General features: G+C 40.5%; 1 protein-coding gene across 5 annotated transcripts; it reads left to right on the top strand.

Moving 5' to 3' along the window:
* The first annotated feature begins 3,100 nt into the window (after positions 1-3,100).
* FAM111B (FAM111 trypsin like peptidase B) lies at positions 3,101-21,181 on the top strand. 5 transcript variants are annotated; one of them, XM_043914256.1, is made up of 3 exons: positions 3,101-3,341; positions 4,982-5,097; positions 17,443-21,180. In XM_043914256.1, exons 2-3 carry the CDS (start codon positions 5,017-5,019, stop codon positions 19,564-19,566), a joined length of 2,205 nt encoding a protein of 734 aa, XP_043770191.1. In that variant the 5' UTR covers positions 3,101-3,341; positions 4,982-5,016; the 3' UTR covers positions 19,567-21,180. The 5 variants fall into 5 exon arrangements, with proteins under 5 accessions (XP_043770191.1, XP_043770211.1, XP_043770203.1 ...); XM_043914276.1 differs by having other exon boundaries at positions 4,985-5,097; XM_043914268.1 differs by having other exon boundaries at positions 3,101-3,286.
* Positions 21,182-23,893: the final 2,712 nt, after the last annotated feature.

A 23,893-nucleotide genomic window follows, 5' to 3' on the forward strand; every position in this document is an offset into this window, starting at 1 on the left:
ACTTCCATTGTATAATCATAAGAGATTTGATTTAGGTCATACCTGAATGGTCTAGTGGTTTTCCCTACTTTCTTCAATTTAAGTCTGAATTTGGCAATAATGAGTTTATGATCAGAGCCACAGTCAGCTCCCGGTCTTGTTTTTGCTGACTGTATAGAGCTTCTCCATCTTTGGCTGCAAAGAATATAATCGACTTGATTTCAGTAGTGACCATCTGTTGATGTCCATGTGTAGAGTCTTCTCTTGTGTTGTTGGAAGAGGGTGTTTGCTATGACCAGTGCTTTCTCTTGGCAAAACTCTGTTAGCCTTTGTCCTGCTTCTTTTTGAAGAGCACAAAGAAAACCTTGTGTGCCCCAGGACCCATGAGAAAGGAGCAATGACCCCACAAGAGACCGACCCAGACTTGCCTGTGAGTGTCCAGGAGTCTCCGGCAGAGGTGTGGGTCAGTGGTGGCCTGCTACAAGGTCGGGGGCACTGAGTGCAGCAGTGTGTACACGGGACCTTTTGAAGGAGGTCGCATTTTCTTCATTACCTCCACCATAGTTTGGTCTCAGGTCAAACAACAGGGAGGGAACACAGCCCCATCCATCAATAGAAGATTGAATTAAAGATTTACTGATCATCATATGTGAAACAGATCTCCAGTCCAGGTTCGACGCATGAGACAGGGTGCTCAGGGCTGGTGCACTGGGATGACCCTGAGGGATGGGATGGGGAGGAAGGTGGGAGGAGGGTTCAGGATGGGGAACACACGCACATCCATGGCTGATTCATGTCAATGTATAGCAAAACCACTACAATATTGTAAAGTAATTAGCCTCCAATTAAAATTAATTAATTAATTAAAAAAAAGATTTAGTGAGCATGGCACTGCCCATCAAAACACGACCCACTTCCCCCTGTCTCTCCCATTAGGAAGCTTCCATAAGCCTCTTATCCTTTGCCTTTTCACTGCATCTCAAATGTTCTTAGTTAAAGGCCAACGTCATTACCATCGTAAGTTGAAGCTTCTCTGTCTTTCTTTACATCTCTGTCCTTCTTTCACTTTAGTCTGTTATTCCTTGCCATGGTCAGTTCTATGCCCCTTCCTGACCCTCCCTGGGTATTCACTATCATGTATTGAGTGTAAATTCTCTCATTTCACTCATCATTCAGTTGGAGCGGATGAGTATCTCCAAGCCAATGTGTCAAAAGTAGAATTCACAGACACACACGCCGGCAGTAGCTCCTTCCCTGGATTTCTCACACCAGTTAAGAGAGACTTTATCCTTACTCCATTTACTCAAGTCAAAAACCCAGAAATCATTACTGAACCCTCTTTTTCTCTTGTTTCTTGACCCCCCCACCCCCCACCTCCCATCCATACACAAAGCTCATGGGTTTGCCTTTCAAAATAAATACAGGGACTTCCTCTATTTATTCAGTGGACTCTAGGCTTCCACTGAAAGAGGCATGGGTCCAATCCCTGGTCCGGTAACTAAGATTCCCCTTGAAGTGCAGCCAAAAATAAAAATAAAAATAAATAAATACATGTAGAATCCAACCAGTATTCACACCTCCACCACTACCACCGCAAGCTGTGCCTCCCACATTGATGGAAAGCTGGAAGAGCCTCCTCCTAATTGCTTTTTTCATCTGCATCCACTCTTGTCCCCTAGAGTTTTGGGTCCACACAGTTGTCAGAGGTTTTTGTTTTAAGTCAGGTTATAGTACACCCTTGCTTCAAACTTTGTTAGAATAAATCTTCAATTTATAATAAAATCCAGCCTACAAGGTGCTTAGTGGCAATGACAAATACATGTGCTCCTTATGGTATGTTCCGTTCCAGGACAAATTCTCTGTCCCTAGAAATATCAGGCAACTTCAATGGCACCATTCTTTACCGCTTCTTCCTTTTTACAACTTTTTAACATCTCCAGGGTCTACAAAGATAAGAGAATCTGTAAGTCCCTTGTGCAATAATTTGTTCTCCATCTACGTATGTTACTGTTAATGTCAGTCACCTGTATGGTCTAAGAAGATTTAGGGAATAACAGCGATTTGATGAAACTCTCATAGCTTTTCTCTTCTTTTCTTCTGGCTTTTTAGTTATACTTCTAAAGTTCACTCTCTCCAAACCCCACTGAGTACCTGAAATTTAAGCAGTGATTATAGTTTCTCTGTATATATTTTACATTAAGCCAAGTTAGCAAAAGCTTTCAGTACTATTCCAATATCATCAACTTTTACATAAACACCTATTTCAAACGAGTTGTCATCATCTTCACGTATCAATTGCGTTCTCCCCTTCTTTCTCCCCTTCTTTGACCAGCTTTTCCAAAATAGCACCTAATACTGAAGGCATCCCCTCCTATTGTTTCTTAAACTGTAATATATTTTCTCAAGCCCCTTCTTTGGCTGTCAGTTTGGAAATGCCTAACTCTGGAGCCGTCCCTTGGGACTGGAAAATTCTGCATCTACTCATGCACGGCCTGCGAACCAGGAGGGCAGGAGCAGGTCTCTTCCTCCTGGCCAGAGGATCCGTGTGCAACGAGCTCTAGGCTAAGCTGGCTCCTTCGTTAGGGACAGAAAGTTGGCTGCCAGCTTTGGGCCATGTCTGCTCTGGAAGCTGATGAAGCTCACGGCGTCGACGTCCCCATGGGCTGGGTAGGGAGCCTCTCCAGAGGCCAGTCCACAGTCGCCGCCCGCCAGGCAGCGGCCGAAGAGCTGTGACGGCCGAGCTCCCTGCGCCGCCGGGCCGGGCTGTGGGCCTCTCGGCTCCGGAGGCCGAGCGCTTTGCGCCCCGCTCCGCGCACTGGCCGTGTAACGAACCCCGCGGGAACGGGTGAGTCCGCCGACTCCGCCCGCTCCAGACAGCAGCGGACGCGGATGCGCGGGCTGGGTGAAGGGACAGGACGGCTCGAAGCCCGACCCGGAAGAAGGTCGCGGACTGTGGCAAGAGTGCGGGGTCTCGCGCGAATGGACGGGCTGGAGGCGGTGTCATCAGGCTCGGCAGGGCGGCTGGGCGCGCGTCTGCCAGCGCGCGAACCGCCGCGCCACCGGGTCCACACCCACCCTGTCCGGCCGCCGCTCTCAGTGGCTCGGCCAATCGGCTTCTGCAGGGGGCGAGCTGCTGTCCAATGAGGGCAGACGACCTCCGCAACCTGGCCTCCCATTGGCCAGACGGTTGGGGATAATTGGATTCCTCTTTCGCGAGGGAAGAGTTCCCGCCGAGCGCCGTCCTTGCAGCCATCGCGGATCCCTGTCCCGCCATCACCCTCGCCGTTGGGGCAGATTCTCCGCTTCTGTGAGTGGCTCCTCTGATCTTGAGGACGTGGAATTCTTGGGGAGGCGAGGCGCAGGTTTGTCACGGGCACCAGTTAGAAGGTTCTCAGCCCAGATCCAAGAAAGTTTTGGAGGGAGGGGCATAAGCAGTTTTCTGTGGTGGTGGAACCCCCTCCCCAGGTTGAAAGGTCGAGTTTTACACCTGGAAAGACACTTTCAGATAGTCTGGGGAGCTATTCCTGTTAATGTTTGTGTGTCTTGGGCGTGGAAGGGGGAAGTGGTCAAAGTTGATTTAATAGTGGAGATTCCCATAACTGCATCCCAAGCGTAGTGAGGATGGGATTCAGGTATCTTCTTCTTTAAAAAAAAAAAAAAAATTCAGAGGGGAGAATTCTCAGGACCAATACAAGTTTGATCTGAGCCGAGCTCCTTAATTTACGAATGAGGAAACTAAGATTTCTAAAAGGTTTGATGGATTGCGGAGGTTCTTTCCTGCCCCAGGTAGTTCTTCCATTGCTGTTGTGATCAGTTCTCAGCTGAATGCCTCGGAGTGTTCGTATATCCGGGCTTCCCTCTGTGCAGGTCTCCCTCTTCTGTGTCCTTTGAACTCCTGCCACCTTGGTCTCTCAGCTCTGTCTCCTCAAGGCAGGAGTGCCAACGGGCCCTGCCTGGCTGCCCCTCGTGACACCCTGGCCTGGAATCTCTTAAGGCAGTCAGCTGGAGTCATGACAGGATGCCCTTCATTTGTCACTGCCCCGAGTTGCATGATGTCTAGTTCCTTACAAATTCCTGTTCCATCTGTTTAGCTTATTGTCTTTTTTTTTTTTTTTGCTTTCAGACTGAAGGGCAAGTCAGGTCCCTGTCACTTTGTTTGGCCAGAAATCCAAGATAATAACCATTTTAATGTTCTTGTCTACTAGTTCTATCATCTGAGTCACTTCTGGATATGTTTCTGTTCATTGATTTCTCTCCTCATTGTGGATCTTATTTTTCTGCTTCTCTTTATGCCTCAGAATTGTACTGTATATCAAACTTTGTCAATTTTCACATATATGGGTGCTAGAAATATTTCTATTCCTATCAGTATTCTTGAGTTTTGTTCTAGTTGTGTTACTGGAAAAGTTTTACGCTTCCAAAGCCTGCTTTTAAATGTTGTCAGGTGGGACCAGAGCAGCCTTTGGTCTACAGCTAATTTTATCCCACTTTAGAGGCTTTGTCCTCTAATATGTTATGAATTATGAAGTTTGCCAGTTTGACTTTTGGAAACACAAATTTCTGTCAGCTGAGTGTGGGAAACAGAAAGTGTTCTCACCTGAGTGTGGGAAACAGACCACTAGTTAGCTGAAGTTTCAGGGGTACCCACTGCAGATCTCTGACACTCTGTGTAGCTGTAGCTCTCTAGTACTCTAGCCCTACAAACTCCAGCCTCCTGGGCCCAACAGGACTCTTAGCTGGTCTTCTCAGCTCAGGGCAACTGCCAGGCTCTGCTTGTGTCTCCCTTCCCTGAGATGCAGCCTGGAGATGCTCCCCAGACAGGAGGCTAGATGTCCCTAGGTCCTACCTCTGATTTCTCTCTCTCTCTTAGGGGTCAGAGATCACTGTTGTACCCTGCCTGATAACCAGTGTTTGAAACTTATTGTTTCATATATCTTGTGTTTTATTGTTTTAGTCATTAAGGGGGTGGTAAATTCAAACCTTGTTTCTCTGTCTTGGCCAGTAGTGGAAGAAAGTCATATTCTCTTAGGACTCATCATGAATTTCCTAAAGACTGAAGAGAATACGTCATTCAGTGCTACAGGAAATGACCAGAGTACCAGACCTGAAGCAGCAAAGGTGTGTGTACTTTTTTTTTTTTTTGAAAGTCCAAACTTCAAAATTTAATAAAAAACATGAGAATACCTTTATGACTCTGGTAGTGAAGGATTTTGTAAATAAGGTGCATACGCACATAAAAGCATAAACTATAAATGTATGATGGATCAGGCTACATTCAGTCGGTTCCGTCACTTAGTCATGTCTGATTCTTTGTGACCAGGTGTATGTACTTTTAAACAACTTTGCTGGAATGGCACTCTAACTATGGCACTGTCTTAGGATCCTTGAAGGGGATAAGTGTATAAAGAATGGCAATTATAACCCCTTCTCATGTATTGTTTAAAATGTATTTAGGGAGATCATACATATAAATGTTTGTGTAAAAACAAAATGATAGTATATGAATTAACAAAGCAAAGAATACCTTGTTAAACAGCAAGGTGACAGTATAGATACTTAGTATCATTGGAAATATAGATGGGCAAAAATAATAAGGTAGTTAATGTGTACTGAGAAATTACTGAGTACTTGGAATTAGGCTTGTCACTTCCTATGGATTATCTCCTTTAACACTTAATAAAACTCTTTGCAATAGATATTATCATCCCTAAATAGAGAAACTGACCCTCAGTTAAGAAACTGACCCTTTTCTTAAAACTGCAAAAGTAGTGGACTTCAGAGCAAGGATTCGAACCCAGGCAATCAGACTTCAGAACCTAATTTTGGACCAACACACGGTTTTACTCAAAGTATGCAAAATGGTAATAGTAAATCAAAATATAAACAAGTGCTTTTAGAGTGCAGAGAGAAGAGTGTTTAATACAGACTCAAGAAATTAAAGTTATGTCATGTGAAAAATATCTTAAAGAATGGCCACAATTTCACAAGGTAGGTGGATCAAGTATAAGGGAATAGTCTGGGTAAAGTCTTGTAGACAAGCAAATCTATTTGAGGAATAGTATAGCTAGACTTGATGGTATGTAAGGAGAATTCAAGAACATAGTAGACAAGTAATACTGGGAAGATGATTTTGTACAAGATCACAGTAGGCTTTATATCAGTAAAAACATTTTGTCATGGGAAAATCATTTAACTTTGAAATAACAAAAATGATTCATTGGATTAAAGGTAAATGAAATTTAAAATTAATTTTCTTTATGCACTAACCACACTTCAAGTGCTCAGAAGCCATATGTGGCTCATGGCTGCCATATTGAACAAAGCAGATACAGAACATTTCCATCGTTGCAGAAAGTTGCAAACTGCTACTCTAGGTTAAGGAACTCTGTCCTTACTTCTCAAAGTGTGGTCTGTATACCTGCAGCATTGATACCACCTAATAGCTTCTTAGATCTACGTGATCTGCATTTTAACATGATACCCAGATGATTCTTCTGCACGTTAAAATGTAAGAAATACTATTCTGAAATACCCTTCCACTGGAAGATTCTATGTGGTGAAATCTATCATTCTTATCAGCATTGTTTGCTAATATTTATTTAGCTTGTGTAGTCTTGTTTCAAAACAAGACATTTTGAGCCCCTTGAAGGAAAAAATAAATGGATTCATTGGTTCACACATCTGGAAAGTCCAGAGGTCAACTGAGCTTTAATTCAGTAATACACAATTGATTGAAGGCAGGAGAAGGGGATGACAGAGGACGAGATGATTGGATGGCATCACTGACTTAATGAACTTAAGTTTGAGCAAGCTCCAGGAGTTGGTGATGGACAGGGAAGCCTGGCGTGCTGCAGTTCATGGGGTCACAGAGTCGGACACGATTGAGTGATTGAAAAACAACACAGTGTTTCCAAGGACTTATTTATGTTTTCAGTCTCTGTACTCTGCTTTTCATGCACTCTTCTGGCTGGCTTTCTGCTTAGTGACAATGTAGCTACAGTAATTTCAAAGTTCATTCTTTAGCATCCAGATGTTGAGTCTATCCTGTTCCCCCAGGGCAGCTTCTTTGCCCTCTAATGGTCTCAGGCTTAAAGAAATGGCAACCCACTCCAGTACTCTTGCCTGGAAAATTCCATGGATGGGAGGAGCCTGGTGGGCTACAGTCCATGGAGTCGAAAAGAGTTGGACATGACTGAGCGACATCACTTTTCACTTTGGTAGCTGAACCTTCCTGCCCAAAACCTTTTGGCTAAACAGGCACATTGAGGAATCAAGATCTGCTCCTGCACTGGCATGAATTATTTCTATACACCTTTATGACCAATGGAAAAAAATTGGACAGAGGTACAGTAGCTTTTTGGAGAACAGCTGCTGTATCTTTCACTTTCTTGAACTTCATGTTTAGGTATTTGGATTTTATTATGTAAGTAAATAAGTGTTTATGATTCTTATCCTTGTATTATTTACAAAGAAGGATTTAGCTTAAATTTTAAGTTGAATATTTTAGTGTACAGTCCTATGCATGCATGCTTGCGAAGTCACTTCAGTCCTGTCTGACTCTTTGCAACGCTATGGACCTGTAGTCCGCCGGCTCCTCTGTCCGTGGGGATTCTCCAGGCGAGAATACTGGAGTCGGTAGCCATTCCCATCTCCAGGGGATTTTCCCTACCCAGGGATCGAACCCAGGTCTCCTGCATTGCAGGCATATTCTTTACCATTTGAGCCACCAAGAAAGCCCGTACTGTCCTATGGCTTATGACAATGCCCACAGTCACGTAACCGTGACTAGAATCAAGATACAAAACAGTTCCATCACCTTAAATAATTCCCTTTTGCTCACCCTTGTCCTCCACCCACCCAGTACCTTGCATATATCTTCTCTGGTCAAGTTTCTAATATTTTGACCATATTTATATTGGCTTCTTTCATTTCTTATTGCTGAGTTTCAAGAGTGCTTTATATATGTTAGAAAGATATATGAACTTTATATATGCTTGATTTGTCAAAGATTTGCAGGTACTTTATTTCAGTCTGTGGCTTGTCTTTTCATTATTTCTCTCTTCTCATTCTCTTAATCCTGTCTTTAGTGGGGAAAAGTTTTCAGCATTGATGATGTTCATTTTATCCATTTTTAAAAACTGTGCTTTTGTTTTATACCAAAGAATACTTTACCAAATCTAAGATCACAAAAATTTTCCTCTGGGTTTTCATTTAGAAGTCTTATAATTTTAGATTTAAGTCTATGATCCACTTTGAGTTTATTATTTTTATGGTGCAGTGTATAGACTGAGCAATAGTAATACCATATGTTCTATTACAGTAGTGATACAGTACAATGTTTAGGCTGAACAATATTCAGAGTAAATCCACACCGTGGTGGTTTAGTTGCTAAGTCGTGTCCGACTCTTGACAACTCCATGGACTGTATCTTGCCAGGCTTCTCTGTCCATGAGATTTTTCAGGCAAGAATACTGGAGTGGGTTGCCATTTCCTTCTCCAAATCCACACATTAGTATTTGTTAATTAATTGATTGATTAATTTTTACATATGTTATCTATTTGCTCCAGCACAGTTTCTTAAAAGGGTTGCCTTTACATCTTTGTTAAAAATTAATTGAATATAAGATAGATGACATAATGATTGAATATATGTGCATATTATGGTATATTATGAAATGATAACCACATTCATCACCTCACAAAGTTAAGTCCTCACAAATGACTTTTTAAGATCTACTCTCTTAGTTAGCAACTTTCAAATATACAATACAATCTTGTTAACTGTAGTTACCATGCTGTACATTAGATCTCTGTCTTACAATTAGAAGTTTGTACTCTTGACCAGCTTGGCCCATTTCCTTCACCACCCCCACCCCAATCCACCCCTGGCAACCAGAATCTGTCTTCAGGAAATAATCTGGAGCACTTATATGGTTTGCTTCATTTTTTTTTTTTTTCTGTTTCTCAAGGATCACTGTCCTTTCTTGCCTAATGTCTCATGCCTTGAAAAACATTTCATAATTTTATCCATTTATCCAGTTGTTTCAAGGAATAATTTAAGTTAGGTCTATTTTTCTCTATCTTGGCCAGAGTGGGATTTCAGGGCGTTGCTTCTTCTATTCTTTCCAGAGGTTTTAATAATAATAAGAAGAATAGGCCATATTAGGATTAATCTGTCTTGACTGCTTTCTTATTCTTAAAAATATAAATAAGGACATACCAGAATGTTAATTAAGGGCATCTTCAAAAATTCTACAGGAAATATTGTGTTAAGTAATCATTAGAAGCATTTTGTTTACAGTCAGGGAGAATGGAGGAATACTTACTTTTAGCTGGTGATTACAAAATCATTGTCACACTGTACTGGTGATTTTAGCCAGTACAGTACAATAAAATAAGAAAAATAGTAAAAATACAATTAAGGGACTTCCCTGGTGATTCAAGGGCTTCCCTGGTGGCTCAAGAGTAAAGAATCTGCCTGCAATGTAGGAGACCTGGGTTCAATCCCTGGGTCAGGAAGATCCCCTGCAAAAGGGAATGGCTGCCCACTCCAGTATTCTGGCCTGGTGAACTCCATGGACAGAGGAGTCTGGTGGGCTACAATCCATGGTGTCACAAAGAGTTAGACATGTCTGAAGCAACTTAGCACACAGCTGGTGGTCCTGTGATTAAGAAACCGCCTTCCAATGCAGGGGATGCAGATTTGATCATGGATGGGAAACTAAGATCCCACATTCTGCATGGCTCACTGAGCCCACACACTTCTGGAATGAAAATTACAGTTAAGAGTTGAAAAACTTCCATGGTGGCTTGGACAGTAAAGTGTATAAAGTACTTTCAATAATAAAAAGAAAAAATAATCCAATAGAAAGGTGGGTAAAAGACATGAACAGGCAGAGGTTATTAAACTTATAAAACCACCAATAAGAAGCCATTTCAGGGGAGGGATAAACTGGGAGATTTGGAGTGGCACATATGCACACTGCTGTGTATAAAGCGGGGCATCCCTGCTGGTTCAGACAGTAAGGAGTCCGCCTGCAGTGCAGGAGACCGGGTTCAGCTCCTGGGTTGGGAAGACCCCCTGGCGGAGGGCATGGCAACACACCACAGTATTCTTTTTATTATTATTATTTTTTTCATTTATTTTTACTAGTTCGAGGCTAATTACTTCACAGTACTGTAGTGGTTTTTGCCATACATTGACATGAATCAGCCATGGATTTACATGTGTTCCCCATCCCAATCCCCCCTCCCACCTCCCTCTCTATCCTATCCCTCTGGGTCTTCCCAGTGCACCAGCCCCGAGCACTTGTCTTATGCATCCAACCTGGGCTGGTGGTTTGTTTCACCCTTGATAGTATACTCGTTTCAATGGTGTTCTCTCTGAACATCCCCCCCTCGCCTTCTCCCACAGAGTCCAAAAGTCTGTTCTGTACATCTGTGTCTATTTTTCTGTTTTGCTTATAGGGTTATCATTACCATCTTTTTAAATCCCATATATATGCGTTAGTATACTGTATTGGTCTTTATCTTTCTGGCTTACTTCACTCTGTATAATGGGCTCCAGTTTTCTCCATCTCATTAGAACTGATTCAGATGAATTCTTCTTAATGGCTGAGTAATAGTCCATAGTGTATATGTACCACAGCTTCCTTATCCATTCGTCTGCTGATGGGCATCTAGGTTGCTTCCATGTCCTGGCTATTATAAACAGTGCTGCGATGAACATTGGGGTGCATGTGTCTCTTTCAGATCTGGTTTTCTCAGTGTGTATGCCCAGGAGTGGGATTGCTGGGTCATATGGCAGTTCTATTTCCAGTTTTTTAAGGAATCTCCACACTGTTCTCCATAGTGGCTGTACTAGTTTGCATTCCCACCAGCAGTGTAAGAGGGTTCCCTTTTTCCACACCCTCTCCAGCATTTATTGCTTGTAGACTTTTGGATAGCAGCCATCCTGACTGGCATGCAATGGTACCTCATTGTGATTTTGATTTGCATTTCTTTGATAATGAGTGATGTTGAGCATCTTTTCATGTGTTTGTTAGCCATCTGTATGTCTTCTTTGGAGAAATGTCTGTTTAGTTCTTTGGCCCATTTTTTGATTGGGTCATTTATTTTTCTGGAATTGAGCTGCAGGAGTTGCTTATATATTTTTGAGATTAATCCTTTGTTGCTTCGTTTGCTATTATTTTCTCCCATTTTGAAGGCTGTCTTTTCACCTTGCTTATAATTTACTTTGTTGTGCAAAAGCTTTTAAGTTTAATTAAGTCCCATTTGTTTATTTTTGCTTTTATTTCCAATATTCTGGGAGGTGGGTCATAGAGGATCCTGCTGTGATTTATGTCGGAGAGTGTTTTGCCTATGTTCTTCTCTAGGAATATTATAGTTTCTGGTCTTACATTTAGATCTTTAATCCATTTTGAGTTTCTTTTTGTGTATGGTGTTAGAAAGTGTTCTAGTTTCATTCTTTTACAAGTGGTTGACCAGTTTTCCCAGCACCACTTGTGAAAGAGGTTGTCTTTTTTCCATTGTATATTCTTGCCTCCTTTGTCTAAGATAAGCTGTCCATAGGTGTGTGGATTTATCTCTGGGCTTTCTATTCTGTTCCATTGATCTATATTTCTGTCTTTGTGCCAGTACCATACTGTCTTGATGACTGTGGCTTTGTAGCAGAGCCTGAAGTCAGGCAGGTTGATTCCTCCAGTTCCATTCTTCTTTCTCAAGATTGCTTTGGCTATTCGAGGTTTTTTGTATTTCCATACAAATTGTGAAATTATTTGTTCTAGTTCTGTGAAAAATACTGTTGGTAGCTTGATAGGGATTGCATTGAATCTATAGATTGCTTTGGGTAGTATAGCCATTTTGACAATATTGATTCTTCCAGTCCATGAACTCGGTATGTTTCTCCATCTGTTTGTGTCCTGTTTGATTTCTTTCATCAGTGTTTTATAGTTTTCTATGTATAGGTCTTTTGTTTCTTTAGGTAGATATACTCCTAAGTATTTTATTCTTTTTGTTGCAATGGTGAATGGTATTGTTTCCTTAATTTCCCTTTCTGTTTTCTCCTTGTTAGTGTATAGGAATGCAAGGGATTTCTGTGTGTTAATTTTATATCCTTTAACATTACTGTATTCATTGATTAGGTCTAGTAATTTTCTGGTAGAGTCTTTAGGGTTTTCTATGTAGAGGATCATGTCATCTGCAAACAGTAAGAGTTTTACTTCTTCTTTTCCTATCTGGATTCCTTTTATTTCTTTTTCTGCTCTGATTGCTGTGGTCAAAATTTCCAAAACTATGTTGAATAGTAGTGGTGAGAGTGGGCACCCTTGTCTTGTTCCTGACTTTAAGGAAAATGCTTTCAATTTTTCACCATTGAGGGTAATGCTTGCTGTGGGTTTGTCATATATAGCTTTTATTATGTTGAGGTATGTTCCTTCTATTCCTGCTTTCTGGAGAGTTTTTATCATAAATGGATGTTGAATTTTGTCAAAGGCTTTCTCTGCATCTATTGAGATAATCATATGGTTTTTATCTTTCAATTTGTTAATGTGATGTATTACATTGATTGATTTGTGGATATTAAAGAATCCTTGCATTCCTGGGATAAAGCCCACTTGGTCATGATGTATGATCTTTTTGATATGTTGTTGGATTCTGTTTGTTAGAATTTTGTTAAGGATTTTTGCATCTATGTTCATCAGTGATATTGGCCTGTAGTTTTCTTTTTTGTGGCATCTTTGGTTTTGGTATTAGGGTGATGGTGGCCTCACAGAATGAGTTTGGAAGTTTGCCTTCTTCTGCAATTTTCTGGAAGAGTTTGAGTAAGATAAGTGTTAGCTCTTCTCTAAATTTTTGGTAGAATTCAGCTGTGAAGCCATCTGGTCCTGGGCTTTTGTTTGCTAGAAGATTTCTGATTACAGTTTCGATTTCTGTGCTTGTGATGGGTCTGTTAAGATCTTCTATTTCTTCTTGGTTCAGTTTTGGAAAGTTATACTTTTCTAAGAATTTGTCCATTTCTTCCAAGTTGTCCATTTTATTGGCATAGAGCTGCTGGTAGTCGTCTCTTATGATCCTTTGTATTTCAGTGTTGTCTGTTGTGATCGCTCCATTTTCATTTCTAGTTTTGTTGATTTGGTTCTTCTCCCTTTGTTTCTTGATGAGTCTGGCTAACGGTTTTTCAATTTTATTTACCTTTTCAAAAAACCAGCTTTTAGCTTTGTTGATTTTTGCTATTGTCTCTTTAGTTTCTTTTGCATTTATTTCTGCCCTAATTTTTAAGATTTCTTTCCTTCTACTAACCATGGGGTTCTTCATTTCTTCCTTCTCTAGTTGCTTTAGGTGTAGAGTTAGGTTATTTATTTGACTTTTTTCTTGTTCCTTGAGGTAAGCCTGTATTGCTATGAACCTTCCCCTTAGCACTGCTTTTACAATGTCCCATAGGTGCTAGGAAACGTTAAACCTGGTCAAACACTAAAGAAAAGCATCAGGATAGAATGTTTACTTGCTTTCATTAACTGAGTTTCTGATTTGAGGTCAACTCACATATGAAGGTGCTGGATTTGCATGTTGTATTGTTCAGTCAGTCAGGTAAGCCTACAAATCAACTGGATGAAATCTCCTGTGTGCATAAATTTGCATAAATAGACATAGTCAAGAAAATGCATTAAGGAAGACATTTACCCCTTGATATTTCTTTTATCTGTTTTATACAATTGAAAATTTTTGCCTAAACAGAAAAAGAGACATAGATGTACAGAACAGACTTTGGGACTCTGTGGGAGAAGGCGAGGGTGGGATGTCCTGAGAGAACAGCATTGAAACAAGTATACTATCAAGGGTGAAACAAACCACCAGCCCAGGTTGGATGCATGAGACAAGTGCTCAGGGCTGGTGCACTGGGAAGACCCAGAGGGATGGGATGGGGAGGAAGGTGGGAGGGGGGATCGAGATGGGGAACACATGTAAATCCATGGCTGATTCATGTCAATGTATGGCAAAAACTGCTACAATATTGTAAAGTAATTAGCCTCCAACTAATAAAAATAAATGAAAAAAAAAAAAAGAAAGTTTTTGCCTAAACACTATAGAGGTCCTATTAAAACTTCTGTATATTTATGTTGTATATTTTATATATTTATATCTATATATTTACAAAGTATATTTATCATGGGACACTGAGAAAAGCACAGGAAGACCTTGAGTCTCTGCTTGGCTAAGTATAAACTTGCTTGACTTTGAACAAGTTATTTAAACTATTCCAATCTCAATTTTCCCTTTTAGGGACTGTGATCATAGTAGTTATCTTGACTAACAAGCTTTAGCTTTATTTTTCCTCCAGGAGAATGTTGTACTAAAACCTAAGACTTCCCATGTGGAGGAGAATGTGGGTGGGGAGTTTTATATTGATTCCTAGAACAAATTTTGCTTCCAGGATTTGAGAGATTTGTATCTACGCTATTACTCAAGTGAGCAGTATTTAAGGAATCAACAGGATAGCCTAGTCACCCTGCTCTGTATAAATGAATCTCATACCAGTAACTGCAGGAGTGACCTTTGCCCAGAAATCTCCATGCTTCGGTCTGACCCTCACCTGTCTAATCACCTTCCACCCCCTATCTTCACCTTGAGACCAGAGGACTCACCTCTTACTGCATTCATTGCTGTCACTCAGCATGAAGCTCAGGGTTGTCCTATCAGCCCTCAACTCCTACGAAATCAAGCCCACACATCTCTGTATCTCTCTTTTACTGATCTCAGCTCCCCTCCTGCCCAACTTCTGATATCATTCCACTCTGAAGTTGACAGTCAACCATCCGCATAACCCAATACACACTTAACCTTTCCTTCAAAAGTTCTCTTTACCTCCTTTGTTTAGCCAAAATATCTCTGTGTCCTGGGACAGGTCAGCTATCTCAGGAGGCAGTAACCTCCTCTCCCATATTCCCTTTGCTACTAAATCTCTTTATTTTTTTAGACCTTATAGCAGTCTAGTATTAGTCTTTCTTTGATACTTCTAAGAAATTTCATTTATTTGTTTATCTTTGGCTGTGCTGGGTCTTTGTTACTGCGTGGACTTTCTCCAGCTGTGGCGAGCAGGGGCTACTTCAGCTGCAGTTCGAGGCCTTCTCACTGAGGAGGCGTCTCTTGTTGCAGATCATGGGCTCTCGTGGGCTCTGGCTTCAGTACTGTGGCACGTGGGCTCAGTACTGTGGCTCCTAGGTTCTAGAGCCAGACTCAGCAGTTGGGGTACACGGGCTTAGTTGCTCAGCAACATGTGGGATCTTTCTGGATCAGGGATTGAACTCGCGTCTCCTGCATTGACAGGCAGGTTTTTGTTTTTTGTTTTTACCACTGACTCACCAGGAAAGCTCCTTTTGGTGTTTTAATGTGATGGATTTAATATTACACATGTATGTTGAGCCATCGGAAATTTCCAAGAGATTTAATGGTGGTGGTTTAGCTGCTAAATCGTGTCTGACTCTTGCGACACTATGGTTTGTAGCCCATCAGGTTCCTCTCTCCATGGGATTTCTCAGACAAGAATACTGGAGTGGGTTGCCATTTCCTTCTCCGGGGGATTTTCCTGACCCAGGGATCAAACCCAGGTCTTTAGCATTGCAGGAGATCTCCTGCATTGCAGCAGATTCTTTACCAACTGAGCCACTAGGGAAGCCTAAGAAAGTTCAAATTAATCTAATTTGAGACATCCTCTCTCTAGGAGGAGAAGGGGATGACAGAGGATGAGATAGCTGGATGGCATCACCAACTCAATGGTTATGAGCTTGAACAAACTCTGGGAGTTGATGATGGACAGGGAAGCCGGGCGTACTGCAGTCCATGGGGTCGCAAAGAGTCAGACGCAACTGAGCGACTGAACTGAACTGAACTGAGGTATCTGGCCCTCTCTTCTGAGCTCCAGGCTTCTGTATCAGAGCTGTTAATGCAATTCTTTACTTGGATGGCCAAAAGGAATCTCAGACTTAATGATGATTTCTTTTTCTCTTTGTCCCAAGAATCTGCTCCTTTCCCATCATTCTTTGTATCACTATTCAAAAACAGGAGTCAGCATTGATCCTGCTCTCTACCATCAATATGCAATGTATCAGTAAATCCAGTCAGCTCTACTTTTGAAATATATCCAAAATTGAACAATTTTTTATTATCTCTCTCACTACCACCTTGGTCTAAGCAATCATATTCTCTTACCTGGAATAATATAATAGCCTATAATTTCTTTTGCAATTTTCATCTTTATCTTGCTATGTTCAAGTACCTTACAGACCTACCAGAGTGATTCTGTTCAAAGAATTCAGATTATGCCACTTTTGGTTCAAATCCTATAATGCTTTCCAATCTCTTTCAGAATTAAAGTTCAATAACTTAAAGTAGTGTGTGAAGTCATTTTAGCTTCACACTGCTGTACTTCTCTCACTTTCCAACTGTAGCCTTATTGGTTTTCTCACTGTTCCTGGAACAACGTGGCATGTTTTAAATCCCAGCGCCATGTATTTGCTGTTTCCTCTGCCTGGGTTATGGGCTTCCTTGGGGGCTCAGAGGGTAAAGAATCTGCCTGCAATGCAAGAGACCTGGGTTTGATCCCTGAGTCAGCAAGATTCCCCGGAGGAGGAAGTGGCAACCCACTCCAGTATTCTTGCCTGGAGAATCCCCATGGACAGAGGAGAATCTGTTGCCAGCAGATTATCAAAATACTTTTTCCTAGGCTATTGCCAACTGATTGTATATGTATAATATGTTTTGAATATGGATTTGTATATCTATCCAATCCTGTGATTTATTAATCATGTTAGTATCTTTCCTTAGTGCTGTTGATACCATGTACAGAATAAACTGGACAGCAAATATTTCATAGGAATTTTTTAAAAGGTGGTACTTCAAATGTCCAAGTGATGTGTTAAACCAGCTTTGTTAGTAAGTAAATAAATATAAATGTAAAAAACAGTCAAGCTAGATCTCCCAATTACCAAACTTTTGAGATAGTAATACTCAAATCCTTTTGAAGAATTAACTATAATACTGATTTCCTTGGGCAGTAGGAAAGAACGGTTAGGGTGAATTGATGTGACCTTCTGAGAAAGCAGTTTGGCACTGTACATGGTGAAGTACATTTAGAATCTATTTCCACTGCTGGGAATCTAGCGTAGGAAAATATTTTCAGACTTTAGACAAAATGTTTTGTGTATAGAAAAGTTTGTCATATTTAGAGTAGTAAAAAAATTAGAAATAATCTAAATATCCAGCAACAGAAGAATGGATTAAAAACTATTGTACGGTGAACTATCATATAGCCCCTCAAACTGTGTTTTCAAAAGTTGTTAAATGATACACAAAAGCACTGACAGACTCATATGCAGCATGGTATATTTTGATTTTATAATTCAAAAGGCATGGAACATTATTATTAAAGGTGATCCTTACTAAATTTTCAATCTTTCCTTTTCTAAGGGTACTGTCATGGAGGAGGCATGTTCTGGCACGCCTGTTGATCAGTCTCTGTCTGATATACGAGAATGTAACAGCACCGTTAAAGTTAAAAGTGAAGTCAGCAAGCATGAAGCATCCTCTGAACGGCAGAACCCACACGTGAGCACCACTGAGAAATGTCGCTTCACCTTCAGTTTGAAAGAACACTCCAAGAAGTCAGACCGAAGTGTGTTTACAGCATTTGGGGGACCCGGTGAGAATATCTATTCAGTTCTGAGTGCTCATGACCATTTCAGTGAAAGGATGGAGAAACATGTAAATAAGAACATCATTGTTTATGAAGAAAAAGTAATAGACGCGTATATAAATTTAGGAATGCCTCTCAGATGCCTACCTAGTGGTTCCCATTTGAAAATAACATTTGGTCAAAAAAGGAGTAACCACGAAGATGATCAGTTATTACGCCCATGTAAAAATCCAGACGCTGAATGCATTCTTTTTCACGTTTTTGCTATTGGGAAGACCATAAAGAAGATTCTTAAGATTAAGGAACTTCATGAGCAAGGAACTACACTTTATGTCTATGCCTTGAAGGGTGAGACTATCAAAGAAGCCCTTTGCAATGATGGCCGATTTCGCTCAGACCTAGACACATTTGAATGGAGAGTAATAGAAGATAACAAGAAAATTTATGGAAAAAAGTCCATGGTGGATGAAGTATCTGGAAAAATCTTAGAATTGGACATTCTTAAAAAACTGTCTATCAAGAAACATACCCATAAAAAAATTAAACCAGAAGATGAAAATGCCACTGAAGATATCAGTCCACAGGCTTTAACACAGTCTAAGACCAAAGTCCTTGAACCAGAGAAAGATGGAGAAACTGAAGATGTAGAACCCAACAGAGAAAAAATTCTCCCATGTCAGAGTCTAGGGCTTGATACTGAACGTAAGATATACTGGTCCTTTTCCAAAGTTAAACATTACAGTAGTAAATATAAACGTTTTAGGAGAAAAATCCCACCAGTTAGGCGAAGGCTCTCTCCGGGTAGGCAATATGCTATTGAGGAAATCCAAAGGGAGACAACTGATCTCTGGGTAAATAATTTAAAAATATTGAACAAACTTATGATGCATCAGTATCCAAATTTTGATAAAGAGGCACGTCAGATACAAAAGTATTTTCGGGAAGAACAGAAGAGATTACAACTGTCAACGTTTAAACAATTCAGCATGTATAAAGAGCGCTTTGGAAAAGTGACTGAAAATTCTACTTCAGTTGCAATCTGTGAACGTCTTATTCATCTTAGTAAGTCAGTTGGGCTCCTGAAATGGGACAATAATGGAAACAAAGGCAGTGGTACTTGCTTTGTTTTCAACAATAATATTATTTTCACCTGTAGACATGTTTTTCATCTCATCGTGGGAGAAGGTACAGATCCAAAGTCATGGCGAGATATAATAAGCACATGTGTAAAGGTCACTTTTGCTTTTAAAGAGTTCTGCCCTAGGGATGATGATTGGTTTTCCATCAAGCCATGGTTTGTGGTGTCTGATGAAAGTCTAGATTATGCCATTTTAAAACTAAGTGAAAATGGAAATGGATTTCCTCCAGGCCTAGCAAAACAGATTTTGCCTCAACCATCCAATGGTTTACTTTATTTAATTGGTCACCCAGAAGGCCAGATCAAGAAAATAGATGGTTGTTATGTGATTTCTCTAGAGCAACGGTTAGAGAGGTACAAAGAACATTATCCAGGTGGGGTAGTACCAGGATCCCATTCAGACGTTTATAATGCTCTCCCTATGTTCACCCAGAGAAGTTTCCTGTCAGAGGTCTGGAGCACTAACACACTTAGTTATGATACTTGTTTTTCTTCTGGGGCCTCTGGCTCCCCAGTGTTTAACGCGTCTGGCATGTTGGTTGCTATGCACTCCTTTGGACATTTTTATAGCCGTGGAAAAAAGGCTTATGCCCTTATTGAATATGGCTATTCTATGGAATCTATTCTTTGTGACATTAAACAGAAAGATGAGAAGTTGTATGAAGCATTACAAGAAGAGAAAAATGAGAGCCACAATGAAGAGAATGATAAACAAGAATTGTCACTTCAAGATCATGAGACTGAATACATGCAATATTAAGAAAAGGCTGCTGCTTTCAAAAACATGCCAGTGATTTAAAGTATTGGGACGGCCAAATGTTGGTTTGGTTTTTTTCTGTATGATGGCTGTAGTAGTGCTTAGTTGTCTTAACTTCATTTGAAACAATTTCATTAGATTGTAATAATATTGGGACAGCTGTTGTATCAGCAGGCATTTTTTAAAAAACATCAAAATTAGTGAATTTTTGTGTAGCCATTTTAATATTGAAGATGGAAGGAAACATTGTTGGCATATTATGCTTTATTATTTCAAGAAAGGTTAAAACTCTATTGAAATAAAAAAAAATTTTGTGCAGTGTATGGAGACGGTACTGTGACTGATCATATGTGTCAAAAGTGGTTTGCGAATTTGTGTGCTGGAGATTTCTCACTGGACAATGCTCCATGATCTGATAGACCAGTTGATGTTAATAGCAATCCAATCTAGACATTAACTGAGAGCAATCAGTGTTATATCATGCAAGTGATAACTGACATACTCAAAATATCCAAATCAAGCATTGAAAATCATTTGCACCAGCTTGGTTATGTTCATCACTTTGATGTTTGGGTTCCACATAAGTTAAGCGAGAGAAACCTTCTTGACTGCATTTCCACGTGGAATTCTCTACTGACACCTAGCAAAAACTTTCCATTAAAACAAATTATAATGGGTTGTGAAAAGTGGACACTGTACAATAATATGGAATGGAAGAGATCATGGGGCAAGTGAAACTGCCACCAACCTCACTGAAGGCCAGTCTTTGTCCAAAGAATTGATGTGTGTATATGGTGGTACTGGAAGGAAGTCCTCTATTATGAGCTCCTTCTGGAAAACCAAATAATTAATTCCAATAAGTACTGCTCTGAATTAGGCCACCTGAAGGCAGCACTTGCACGAAGTATCCAGAATTAGTCAACAGAAAATGTATACTCTTACATCAGGATGACACAGACTGCATGTTTCTTTGATAACCAGGCAAAAATACTTACAGTTTAGCTGAGAAGTTCTGATTCATCCACCATCTTCATCAGACATTGCAACTTCAGATGTCCATTTGTTTTGGTCTTTACAAAGTTCTCTTAAAGGAAAAAATTCAATTCCTGGCATATAAAAGGCATCTGGAACAGTTCTTTGCTCAAAAAGATGAAAAGTATTGGGAAGATGGAATTATGAAGTAGCCTGAAAAATGGTAAAAAAAGACGCTGATGCCAAGAAAGGTTGAGGGAGGGAGGAAAGGGGATGACCAAGGATGAGATGGTTGGATGGCATCACTGACTCAATGGACATGAGTTTGAGTAAACTCTGGGAGTTGGTGATGGACAGGGAAGCCTGGCGTGCTGCAGTCCATGGGGTCGCAAGGAGTTGGACACGACTGAGTGACTGAACTGAACTGAACAACCTTAATCACAGTCCTACCCATTTAGCCCCCCTAGTACCTTATATACACTTCCTCCACAAAGGAAGCACACCTACCCACTCTTCAAGATAGTCCAGCATTTCTGGGTACTGTGTGTTTCACACCTGAATGCCACTCCTCATGGCCCAGAGACATATCAGCCCATTTCTCCCCATGCTACTCACACAGCTGATATACCAGAGTGGAGTATGGCCAGAATACAGGAACTTAAATTTTTATTAAAAGGTCTTGTAGGTCTTCATAGAATTGTTCAACTTCAGCTTCTTCAGTGTTTCTGTTTGGGGCATAGGCTTGGATTACCGTGATATTGAATGGTTTGCCTTGGAAACAGACAGAGATCATTTTGTCATTTTTGAGATTGCATCCAAGTACTGCATTCGGACTCTTTTGTTGACCATCATGGCCTCTCCATTTCTTCTAAGGGATTCCTGCCCACAGTGGTAGATATAATGGTCATCTGAGTTAAATTCACCCATTCCAGTCCTATGTTCACTGATTCCTAGAATGTCGACATTCACTCTTGCCATCTCCTGTTTGACCACTTCCAATTTGCCTTGATTCATGGACCTAACATTCCAGGTTCCTATGCAATATTGCTCTTTACAGCATCGGATCTTGCTTCTATCACCAGTCCTATCCACAACTGGGTATTGTTTTTGCTTTGGCTCCACCCTTTCATTCTTTCTGGAGTTATTTCTCCACTGATCTCCAATAGCATATTGGGCACCTACCGACCTGGGGAGTTCCTCTTTCAGTATCCTGTCATTTTGCCTTTTCATACTGTTCATGGGGTTTTCAAGGCAAGAATACTGAAGTGGTTTTCCATTCCCTTCTCCAGTGGACCACATTCTGTCAGACCTCTCCACCATGACCCTTCCATCTTGGGTGGCCCCACACGGCATGGCTTAGTTTCATTGAGTTAGACAAGCCTGTGGTCCATGTGATAAAATTGGCTAGTTTTCTGTGATTATGGTTTCACCACTTAGGAAGTGGCAAAAAGTCCAAACTGAATATAGTCAACCCTCTAGATCTAATTCCTAGTTTACAGGAAATACAGGGACTACAGCTACACATTCAGTGACATGATAGAGATGAAACAGCAGCATCCAGAATGTAGAATATTCTACAGGACACATATGACCCAGTTTCTCCAATAAATAAATGTCTGAAAAAGAGAGATAGGAAGCGGGAATTTACACATTAAAAGCAACTTCAGAGACTTATATGACCAAATACAATGTGGAAACTGGACTCTGATTTGAATGATCCAGATGTAAAACAAATAAAAATTAACAAATTAAGGAGAAGTCAAGGGGAGGTATACACTGAGTGAAATTATCACTATAATTTTGTAAGCATGCTGATAGCAGTGTACCTATATTAAAGATGTTGCTTAGCTTTTCAACTGGGTAGTAGTCACTTGAGCATATGCATTTGTCACAATTCACAGACCTGTACAGAAAAAATATGTATTTTACTGTACATAAACCTTAATAAAACTATGCATTGCAAAGAGAAGGAAATAGCCACAGGAGACAACTGACAAGAAACAACACCCTGAAAACAAAATCTGGGGTTTTGAGGGACAATGGACAAGGGCGTTTCAACTTCAATGAGCAGTAACCAAGAGTTATAACATGAACTAATCATAACTCAAACTCTCTATTGGAGCAGGGCATCCTGGCAATTCCTGCAAAACAGAATTTGATCACTGTTAATGGGGTTATTATAACTGCCAAATTTTCCATTATCCTCTTTTTAATGAGTCAGTTCTGCGCATCAGGTGGTCAGAGTATTGGAGTTTCAGCTTCAACATCAGTCCTTCCAATGAGTATTCAGGACTAATATCCTTTAGGATGGACTGGTTGGATCTCCTTGCAGTCCAAGGGACTCTCAAGAGTCTTCTCTAACACCACAGTTCAAAAGCATCAGTTTTTTGGTGCTCAGCTTCCTTTATAGTCCAACTCTCACATCCAGACATGACTACTGGAAAAACCATAGCTTTGACTAGACAGACCTTTGTTGGCAAAGTAATGTCTCTGCTTTTTAATATGCTCTCTAGGTTGATCATGACTTTTCTTCCAAGAAGCAAGCATCTTAATTTCATGGCTGCAGTCACCATCTGCAGTGATTTTGGAGCCCCCCAAAATAAATAAATAAGGCTGTTAGTTTACCTAACATCCATTTTCCTTTTCTTCCACAGTATTAGAATTTAGGCTAGGCATCTGGTCAAATAGAACAAACACAACAGTTCACAGTCTGATTATAGTTTTAGAACTAATGCCCCCAAAAGATCTCCTTTTCCTTATAGGGGACTGGAATGCAAAAGTAGGAAGTCAAGAAACACCTGGAGTAACAGGCAAATTTGGCCTTGGAGTACAGAATGAAGCAGGGCAAAGGCTAATAGAGTTTGGCCAAGAGAATTCACTGGACATAGCAAACACCCTCTTCCAACAACACAAGAGAAAACTCTACACATGGACATCAACAGATGTCAACACCAAAATCAGATTGGTTATATTCTTTGCAGCCAAAGATGGAGAAGCTCCATACAGTCAGCAAAAACAAGACTGGGAGCTGACTGGCTCAGATCATGAACTCCTTATTGCCAAATTCAGACTTAAACTGAAGAAACTAGGGAAAACCGCTAGACCATCCAGGTATGATCTAAATCAAATCTCTTATGATTATACAGTGGAACTGAGAAATAGATTCAAGGGATTAGATCTGATAGACGGAGTGCCTGATGAACTATGGATGGAGGTTCCTGACATTGTACAAGAGACAGGGATCAAGGCCATCCCCATGGAAAAGAAATGTGAAAAGGCAAAATGGTTGTCTGAGGAGGCCTTACAAATAGTTGTGAAAAGAAGAGAAGTGAAAAGCAAAGGAGAAAAGGAAAGATAT

Source organism: Cervus elaphus, chromosome 1 (genome assembly GCF_910594005.1).
Source record: "Cervus elaphus chromosome 1, mCerEla1.1, whole genome shotgun sequence".
NCBI lineage: Eukaryota > Metazoa > Chordata > Mammalia > Artiodactyla > Cervidae > Cervus > Cervus elaphus.